General features: G+C 41.3%; 1 protein-coding gene across 3 annotated transcripts in view; it reads left to right on the top strand.

Moving 5' to 3' along the window:
• EXPH5 (exophilin 5) overlaps positions 1-9,944 on the top strand; it is a 75,270-nt gene extending 65,326 nt beyond the window's left edge. For 2 of the 3 annotated variants that reach the window (XM_023516065.1, XM_023516067.1), the window contains exons 6-8: positions 2,947-4,476; positions 5,065-8,263; positions 8,818-9,944. In XM_023516065.1, coding sequence (XP_023371833.1) covers positions 2,947-4,476; positions 5,065-8,263; positions 8,818-8,884 — 4,796 coding nt within the window. In that variant the 3' untranslated portion in view covers positions 8,885-9,944. Of the gene's footprint in view, positions 1-2,946; positions 4,477-5,064 lie in introns of all 3 variants that reach the window. The other variant, XM_023516066.1, reaches the window with a different exon arrangement.
• Positions 9,945-10,562: the final 618 nt, after the last annotated feature.

Genomic DNA, 10,562 nt, shown 5'->3' with positions numbered 1-10,562 from the left:
ACTTATTTTTCCTGATCAGGACCAAGTGCACTGTGATGAAATTTAATTGTCACTAAGCAATTAACCTTGTGCAATAAAGATACAAACTGAAACAGATGCCAAAAGTATCACATGTATCTTATTATTATATAGTTCACCTTTACATAGGTTATTCTATGTCAGAATAAGTTTAGTCATTTGAGAAGTTAACTCTAAAGTCAACACCAGCTTCCCCTTGAGGAACCAAATTCAGTTTGCAATGTTAATGAATAACATGACCTCTAGCCTATTGTGTTGGACAGGTCTGGTGGTCAGAGGGAGACATTTGCCTGGACAGTCACCGTAGGGACTCCGTTCAATTATATGCTTCCTGGCAAAGACAGAGGAAAACCTCTGTTCTAAAATAAAGGTTTTGTTTGAAAGAAAAAAAAACACTGTTTGGGGAGGGGGGAAATAAAAAATAAAAAAGAAAAGCAAAACAGGAATTTTTCCCACCTTAGGCACTGTGAGTAAAACAGCATTGTTAATCTGGGATTCTGATGATTTTGAATAATTTAAAATCCTATTTGTTTTGTTTCATTTGCCTCACCTTATACTTGGGCACTGCTTGATTATTTTATTATGACTATAAGGAATAGGTTATTTCAAGGACTAGGGATAAATTTTTTTGTGTTAAAACATCAACAGATGGGGGTTGGGCGCAGTGGCTCACACCTGTAATCCTAGCAGTCTGGGAGGCTGAGATGGGTGGATTGCCTGAGCTTACTGGTTTAAGACCAGCCTGAGCCAGAGGGAGACACCCCCCCACCCCAAAAAAATAGCCAATGAGGTTGCTGTGAGCTTTGACACCACAGCACTCTACCAAGGGCAACAAAGTGAGGCTCTGTCTCAAAAAATAAATAAATAAAAAATCAACAGATGATTCCCTAAAGAATTCCTTAATTGTAGATTTTTTCCCCTTAGTCACAGATTCTTAATGCTTAAGACTAGTTTTTCTGTTGGCAGCACAAACTTAACAGCATCGACTTATAAATAACACAGGGAAGGGAAAAATCCCGAGCAAATGTAAAGATTCCTTTTAGCACCTGCCCTAACATAATCGGCATGTCACACGCACATCCTACCCATATGTGCTCAGACACTGATATGCCTCACTTTCTCCATCATCCTACAGTTAAAACCAAAATTTTGAATGACAAGTAATTTAAAATAACCAAGGAGAGGTAGCATTTTGTGTAACTCAGAAGGAGAGATTTCTATAAATGAAAAACTTCTTCAGTAATCTAAACAATGCTATAACATTTCTCCTTTCAGATTTGATTTTCATTCATGAATATTTCTTTAACAACCATATAACTTGTGTTTGTTGTAAATATGGTCAAATATATGTCTTACAGTGTGGATCTTAGAGAATCTGAAAACCTCAAAAGGTTGTGGTTCTATTCAAAGTCTCCCAGGTCTTTATTGAGGAAATATGATTAAATAAACACAACGTAATGAATAACCAGTCATGCACTGAAAATGCAATGATGTCTGCGATCACAGAGACTGTGGTCCTAGTAAGTCTGAGCCCTTGGTCTTGCCTTGGCCTGCATCCTCAGTATTGTAAGGTCACTGGGCCCTGTCTAGGATCCCACCCTCTGACCTCATTACTGAGACAAGAGTAGTCATTGCTGGACAACAGCAGCTTCATGTCTTTATAAAACTCTGAGCTCATCTCATCGTGAAATAACCATTATAGTTCATAAAGAGCGAAAAATGCAGATGGCACACTTCTGCATTGTACAGTGGTTTGTACATGGACTCAGGAAACAGTCTGCCTGGGTTCCCGTCCCAGCATATTGTGACCTTAGCAATGTACTTAATGTCTCCATGCTCGAGTTTACTCATAGTACAATGAGAATAGTACCAACCTTGTAAGATGTTGTGAGGATTTAATGGGTTAATATTAAGTGCTTAATATAGTAAGTGCTTTCTGATACACAGAAAGCACTGTATTATAGGAATGCTAAGGGTCTTAATTTTTCCAGGAAAAACAATCTATCATTAGCATATCATTTAATTATTTTGTAGAGAGCTTTTAATTACATATATTTCTCAAATCTATCTTTAGTTTATAAACTAAGTATGTTTATAAATTAGGTGCTAAACTTTTGATGTTACTGCTGTTTTCTTGACAGCACAGTTGAGAAATCACATGCCATTACAGACGCGTTTCTCTTACAATCCCATGAGATATACACAGTGAAAATATAGCAACTTAGTGACACCAAAGAAACAAAAAGATGTAGTTTATTTACAGTTGTCTAGTTATGCAGTGGTACAACCAATGCTGCAATCTGCATTATTAATTCCCTTTTATTATGAGCCCATATCTTTAAAAAAAATTCAGTATACTTTAAAGGCACTAAAATAAATGATGATTGAAATTCACTGTAAGAAAAAATATAGCTTTTTGTTTGTAAGGCATTATTAAAGATCTACTTCCAAAAAGTATGATTTGAAAAAATACGAAAAGGAGCGGCACCTGTGGCCCAGTGAGTAGGGTGCCGGCCCCATATACTGAGGGTGGTGGGTTCAAACCTGGCCTCAGCCAAACTGCAACAAAAAATAGCTGGGCATTGTGGTGGGCACCTATAGTCCCAGCTACTCGGGAGACTGAGGCAGGAGAATTGCCTAAGCCCAAGAGCTGGAAGTTGCTGTGAGCTGTGATACCACAGTACTCTACTGAGGGCGACAGAGCAAGACTCTGTCTCTTAAAAAAAGAAAAATATGAAAAGGAACTTTCCATTACAATCTTGTAAAAGACTATCTTAAAAATATAAATAAAATTAATGTCATGTTTATGATAATATGGTAAAAATAAAATTAAAATGATAACGTGTGTTGAAGACACACTCAACAACTCAAAATTATTAAACTGTAAAATCATATATAAAAAATAGTTAATTCTTATTCTTCTTTTAGTTTTAGATGATTTGGATAGCAAACTGGCTCAGGAACAAGCTGCAAGCACAGTGAATACCAGAACACCCTTCAACTATGGATCAAGAGCACAGTTTAGTGATTTTTACTCCACTGGGAATAGACATGGTAATATCACAGGAAGGCATAAAAATCACTATAATGAAACTTCCAACATGTCTATCTATGACATCCTAAGACCAAGAACTCCGAGGGAAGGTTTTAAAACCTTTTCTCCTAGGACAAGGACAATTTATGACATGTACAGGACAAGAGAGCCCAGAATCTTAAAAGAAGATTATGTGCAGAAGAATACTTTTGGTAGTACGTCTCTGTGTTTTGACAGCAGACAGCGATCAGCCTTCCCAGCCAGAGGGCGTTTCACAACAAAAAGCTTACATTTTCCATCCACAACTCAGAGCAAGAGTGGATTTGTACCACCAAGGCACCAACAGAGCCCAAAGAGAACTCCTTTGTCATCCATCATATGGAATAGAGTAGATTCTTCTAGAGACAGGCAGAACCAGGAGGAGTGCGGGGCGGCACCGTCACCCATGGAAATTGACCCTGCTGACCAGTATAGGTATCCTAGGTGTCTTCAGGAGAATAAGAGATACGAATTGTACCATTCACAGAATGTTTACCAAGGTGCTGGTTTAAATGCCCGCATGGACAATGCCATGAGTGCTGACACATTTGAGAACTCAGAGAACATGCCATTCTACCGTCAAGACAACCCATTTGCCAGGTCTTTCTTTAGGAATACCTTTGGACGAGGCAGAGAACAGAGATTTGGACAAAGTCCTTTTGGGGGCCATCGGGAAGAACATTCTTCCTGGTCTGACATTCATCACAGAAGGAAATCCTTCACTTCTGATGGAGACTTTGAAATGATTTCCATTGAAGCAGATAGTGCATCAGCCTGTCACGGCCATAGTGTTTCTTCTGAACACTGGGAATCATTTTCTTCTGGTTATGGAACAAATGTTTCTAGAGGCCAAGAAAAGCCACATCCCTGGCAGTTTGATTTTCAGGCATCCAGCATGGAGAGCATGGAGCTATCACAAGATAATCGGGGCCAGGTGACTCCTCATTTCGGCACACCAAACGTTTGCTCCATGACTAGTTCCAGCTATCACATCAGGTCTGGTGGGCTGGAGTATCAGCAGGGCAGTTCTCCTGTGGAAGTACATATGAATAAAGAAACGCCCTCATTTGGAATTGCTCAGACTACGGCATCCACATTCAAATCTTCCTTTCCCCACATTCCTGATGGCAAAGGGAATCCCCCGAGTTCCAATTTTCAGAATCCTACAGTCACTTTGCAAAAAATTATCCCTGATAAGCCTGCCACTTACCAAAGAAGCCCTACAGAAGTCACCATCACCAAAAGGCATTCTGTTGATTCTTCACCACTTGCTGAAAGTCAGCCTGATATCTTGGTCACAGAAGTGAATAATGAGAAAGAATTAAATGGCTCTATTCCGGAGGATGACAGACAGCTAAGCACGATGGACCAGACAAACATGCCAGGTGAAATGCCCCAACCTGTTTCACAGATGGTAACCTCTAAACCTTTGTCTGATTCTCAAAATCCCCTCTCCCGGGACTCAGCCAAGAGCAGCAGGGTTGATTTTAATGTATCTGCCACAATAAGTTCAAAAAGGTCACCCCGAGTCTTTTCCAGAAAAGATAGCCCCCAAATGTACATATCACACAAAAATAAATCCAATAAACATAAAAAAGATAAGAGGTTTACTGGAGATAGAAAGTTTGGCTTGGCAGCTCCCTTTCCTTTCACTCAGGAAAGTGGAACTCCATCTTTTCCCAGGCCAAATCGAGATTGTCACCAGGCATTAACAGTAAGAAATGAAGGTATTTCACGCATTATTGCAAATAACCACTGGCACTCTGAACCTACTGATAATCAAAGGGCACAATCTCCAGAAAAGCCAATTATTTTAGAGGCTGAGGGGGAACAACGTGCCACACCTCATTCTACCAGTGGTAGCGAGTCAGCTGCTGGCCACAGGAGCTCATGTGATTCTTTAGGGGGACTACCACATTCCTCACCAGCAAATAATTCTTTCTTTGATGCTCTTGTGATTCCCTCTACTACAGGGTTCTCCAGGAGAAGTCCTCTACACAAAGATCCATCTCTGGGAGAAAGAGAAGAAAGAGAGAATTCGAGGAAGAACCAAAACAATCAGTTTGCTGTCAACCCCTCAGAAAGCCAGCAGAGTCATGACAGTCACGTGGCTGCACGTGATGAAGAGGTCGCCGGCAAGGGCCCTTCCCACTCTCCTTTCAGGAGTGGAAAGGGGAAAGGAAAAGTAAGACGACGCATATCCTGCATTGAAAAGTTAAGCAAGACAGAAAGCACAGCCATACCCGCGAGTGACAGCAGCAGCCTCACTGAGGTGAATCAGGGCAACTCCAGAGCTTCTAAGCTGGACACAATTTATTGTACTTTGCCAAGACAATCAACCAGTTTTCTCATAAACAGCAGGCAGTCAGGAAGTCAGATACTGGCTGCTTCGTTTAGGAATGGGCCACCCCCTTTCCAAGTCAAAAATAATGTGGAAGATCCAAGAGCAAAAGGCGCCTCAAACAGATTCTCTCCCAGTTCTCCAGAGTCAGTGAGTGAGTGTTCTAAAGACACTTCAGACTCAGCCCCAGTAGTACCTGAAGTCACAGCAAGAATGAAAAGTATGAAAATCACTGGATCTGCTTCTGTTAGAAAAGGACCTCTTCCTTTCTTCCTCAACAGGGCTACGGCACGTCCTTTGCAGAAGCCATCGGCCTCAACTGGGAGAGATGAAGGGGAAAAGTCTCCAGTGTCAGACACAGATGCTCCCGCTCTAACACCCAGGCCTCGGGAGAGAATCGTTAGCCCTGTGCAGAGTGACTTACATGTTGGACGCTGTTCTTTAACCCAAAGACACCACCAAACGGAGCGCTCTCAAGAAAGCACTGAAGAGGATGGTAAAATTGCTGCCTCCAGGACAAGTGCATTTGCCCTTCCAAATGAAGACCCTTTACCTGTTTGTTCAGAATTTTCAGGAAAAGAAAGTGGGAAAACACTGCATCAATTTAAGACTACCAGTATGTTTTCTGTTTCTGGTGATGAAGATAATGTGAAATGTCTTGAGGTCGTTTCAATATATTACACTTTACCGAGGAAACCCAGCAAAAAATTCTGTGACCTCCTTCAACGGTATACCCAAAATACCGATTCACACATAGAATCACCTCACGTGGAGACTGAGACACTTCCTAATGCTTTAGAAGAAGATAACCTAAATTATTCTACACAAGAGCAGTCAAGAACACCTCCACCTGAGAGTCTCCAGAAGCCGGTCACATCTGCTCAGAAGAACACTCATTGTCTTTCTTTCACCACTGAAAACAGGACCATCTTACAGTCACCAATTAGGGGGCCCTCAGAGCCTACATTGCAGGAAATGGTTCCTGATGAGGAAGACATTTCTGTTTATAAAAATGAATCTAAGACTAGAGAGATTTTCCCAGATAATTTAGCTAAAACACCTCTAGGTATTTCACGAAGCAGGAGAGAAAAGGGGAAAAAGTTGATGCTTCCGGAAAAAAATATTACAGAAGAAAAATCTGAAAATTGTCAACCATCCATTAATTCAGGTAACAGTGGTCCCTCTAGTCTCCTGGCCCATTCAGAAGACAATGTTGAAAATTCCCACACCAGAAGTTCTGGGAAACATGCAGGTTGTGGCATAGACATTATATCTTTGAGAAATGGGAGGTCTCCTCAGAAGGACCACATGGGCAGAGCTGTAGCTGATAGCTCTAATAGAGTGCAGCCTAGGGAAGACAGAGAGGAAATTGGAGCCAACTGCCAAAAAATGAGTAATGAAACACCTTCTGACTCAGAGAGCCAAGTCTTTGCTCTTATGCCAGCATTGCAAAACCTACAGCTTGTTGAGGAGGCGCAGTCAGGTGAGCCAGACTCAGAGGGTTCGCAGTCTGAAGCCAGAGAATTACCTCAGAGAAGTCAGGAAGTAAAGACGACAGACAGCAGGGAGGCTACAGAGGAAATGCAGAAGTTTTTCTCGGATGATCTAGAAAAAGAGGAAAACAGGTATTCGGTTAACCACAGATTCTCAGCCATATCTAAAGCAAGCAGAAAATTCCCTGCTAAAGATTTAAGCCCCAGAAGACATGTAGCTACTATCTTCCCCCAAACTGGGAACACGTCTGGCTTTGGCCATTTATCTCTTGGAACACCAGAGTGCAGCCCACTGTCCCCTGAGCCTACTCCAAAGTCTGCAGAGGCCACAGGGCAGAGCAGGTTGAGTGATGATGGAGTGAAGGTCAGGAGTTCTGAGAACCCTCTCCAGGTCACTGTAATGCCCAACAGAGAACCTTCTCCACTTTTTAGCAGTCAGAAACCTAGTAGCATTTCACAAGTCTGTCAGAATGAGTTTAGAAATACCTCAGAATCACCACCAAAGCGTGAGGATTCTAAAGCTGTAACAGTAACCCAGAGTTTGGAGAAAGAATCGGGAGCACCGGCCCAGCTCACATTCACCAGCCCCAGGGAAGCAGATTTCTCTGACCACCAGAGGAGGCTAAGCCCTCCTTTTCCGTTGGAGCCTAAACAGAAACCCAGAATGAGCCTCCCAGTGGCCAGCTCACAGCAACAACAAAGGAGTGCTTCAACTCTGGAGTGGGAATCTGAGTCGCACCTCTATCGGTCCAAGAGCTTAAAAAGCATTAATGTGCATGGGGATCAGCTAAGAAAAAGTCTTCCTCCGAAAGGCAGGGAGCGCCATTTTTCTGAAAGCATTTCTACTGACAATGCCCTGACTCGACTGACCCTTAGGAATGAATTCTCCGTCAACAATGGGTATAGCAGAAGATTCAAATCTTTTTCTGAGCTTCCTACCTGTGATGAAAAGGAAAGTTGGGCTGTGTATAGCTGTAGGACCAAAGCAGGTCCCAGGTCTGCCACGTCTATATCCAGACCTATTGACTATGGGATTTTTGGGAAAGAACAGCAGTTAGCTTTCTTGGAAAATGTAAAGAGGTCACTCACGCAAGGAAGATTATGGAAACCAAGTTTTCTTAAGAACCCTGGCTTCCTAAAAGATGATGTGATTAGCCCTTCCAACGCATCTGAGTCACTAAGCTCAAATTCTATTGGGGGGCCAATGCCAGAGGGTGGCTTATCTCCAAGTGAGCCGCTTAATATCTATGAGGACGACCCAGTGGACTCAGATTGTGACACAGACACGACCACAGATGACGAATACTATCTGGATGAAAAGGATAAAGAGTCAGAACTGTGAGGCTTTTAAAATAAAATTCGTTACCTTTTCACAAAAAGCTTGTAATAGAAATAAAGAGTTAAGTGTGAATGTGTCCATGGGAAGGACAGATGTAAAAGATCTAATCTTAGCAGGACCTGCTCCAAAATAACCTAAATTCTCCTTTTTCCTCCACACTCCATATACCCCCTTCCTGAATGCTAGACCACTTAATTCTTACTTGCAGGGATTCTCTGCGGTTTCTTCTCTTTGTCTGTAGGTTCTGGGCCTGCCTTTCCACCTCCCTGCAAATTAGTCTCTAATTCACTGTCCATCTGGCTTTCTGCTTTACTTACCCCCTTTAAATTTTTACATCTTTTATTGTGATTTATTGTTCTAACATCCCAGGCACCTGCAAAACTTACTAATCACCAAACATAACTGCGAAACTCTATTTTGCCTCTTCCTGTCCACACCCCACACTCATGACATTAAACAAGAGATAGGGGCAATAACTATGGAGTAAATATTATCATCCTATTGACTCATCAACATTCGGGAGTTTTAAGTTTTTTTTTTTCCTTTCAAACAGAGATAAAGGAATTTTCATAAGGACATCCTGTTACATCTTCAGTGGAGCCCAGGAGACACATGTTTAAAGCACATGTCAAGGTTATAGACGAGAGGCTGAATCTCTAGTAAGCCAATGGAAGATGAGTGCTCCTGGGAATTCCTCTGAAACAGTTTGTGGGGACTGGCTGAATTAGTAAGGCATGAATCTTAATTGAGGCAGAGACTTGGGCCAGGCAACCTGACCATACGTGGGTGCATGGCCACAAAATTTCTGCTTAAGGAGGGAACAAATGAGGGTGAAGCCAAGGAGATCCGTCTTCCCGGGACACACTTACCTTTACTATAGAGCTCTCAGCAGTTGGTCTGTCCTCTTTCCCCAGAGCTATCTGTTTCCCCACTTTCTTTATTTGCAGGATAGAACACTTCTTTTCAAGTAGGACATTTTAGTCCTAAGTATCAAGTGGGAACCTTATCCAGTCCCTAAAATACAGTCAAGTCAGATCTGATACCTCGGGATGCACAAGCTTCTCTGCAGGGTCACTCACCAAACCCTCGAGACATTCTAAGGCAGAGCTCCTAAAGGCGTGTTCTTGTAAAATTTTCAATACTTTATCTAGAGTAAATTACTTATGCTAGCCGCTGGTAATTTGGCTTTCCCAGCTCCTTAGTTGTGTAAAACATCAGGGGATTTCTCTCCTAGTTCAGGATAAAGACCAACAGATGGCAGTGACCGTCCTACATAGGGTCCTCGGCATTAGTGGAGTTTATCTTGTTTGGTTTATATTTGCTGCCTGACCTGATTTTATTTTCCATTTTTCTCTCCATATAAATTAAAATGAATGGTAGGTGTATAGAGATCTGGAACTGCTAGAAATGCAGGAAAGAACTATATTACTATTTTCCTCCGTATCATTGCCTTGCTGAGTAGCAAAACATCAGGGCTGCTTCACGTTCTTCCCATGCAACTCACAACTAATGATCAGGTAACTAAAATGAAAGCTGCTCCTTAAATTTCAAGCTACGACCAATCTCACGCTCAAAGACTGGTAATAACATTGTAAACCAACTGTTGTAAACTTTTGAACTCAGATTTACGTGGTAAAGAATAACATTTTATTCTGTTTAATGTATGTTTTTAAATTCTACCCTTCCTTTTCTATTTATCTGATTATTTAAGTAAATTTTTTATAAACTATGACCTCTTTCTATGTGATGTTAAAATACAGAGTTAATATTTTAATATTCAGATTCATTTTTCTAATGATCAGCGTGTAAGGTCCATTTCAACATGTATTCTGAAACTACATGGAGGCTACAGAAGATTAAATGGAACTAGCTTCTTTTTCAGTGAGTTTAGGCTGTGGCAATAGGTAAGGTAAGGATTAAAAATTGCTTTGGGGCCTGGACTCTCTACCTTGCAATCTACGGTCTGAATTCAAATGTAATTGATGGTCAATGCTCAGTTGCACTATGTATAATCTTTGCTCCCTGGCCTGGCTCAAGAACCAGGAGAACAGAAAATTCGTGAAAATAGCACATTTTGTAGTTTTATACTTTCATAAAGCACTTTGTTAAAGAAGTCTAGCAAGTTTCTATGTATTTTAACATACAAACTGCTACATTTTAGTGTTCGTTTTTGCTATAGCTACGGTAATTTACGGTAGCCATTTTTATATTCATAACCTGTTTTCTAAAAGATATAATCATTATTAATATACACATTCATGTAAATGGAGTAGATCATGGGGGAATCCATACCTATTA

The sequence above is a fragment of the Otolemur garnettii genome, unplaced genomic scaffold (assembly GCF_000181295.1).
Source record: "Otolemur garnettii isolate 467f Iridium unplaced genomic scaffold, OtoGar3 scaffold00086, whole genome shotgun sequence".
Classification (NCBI taxonomy): Eukaryota; Metazoa; Chordata; class Mammalia; order Primates; family Galagidae; genus Otolemur; species Otolemur garnettii.
The sequence above is the reverse complement of the archived record's forward strand: the minus strand, read 5'-3'. Positions and strand labels throughout refer to the sequence as shown.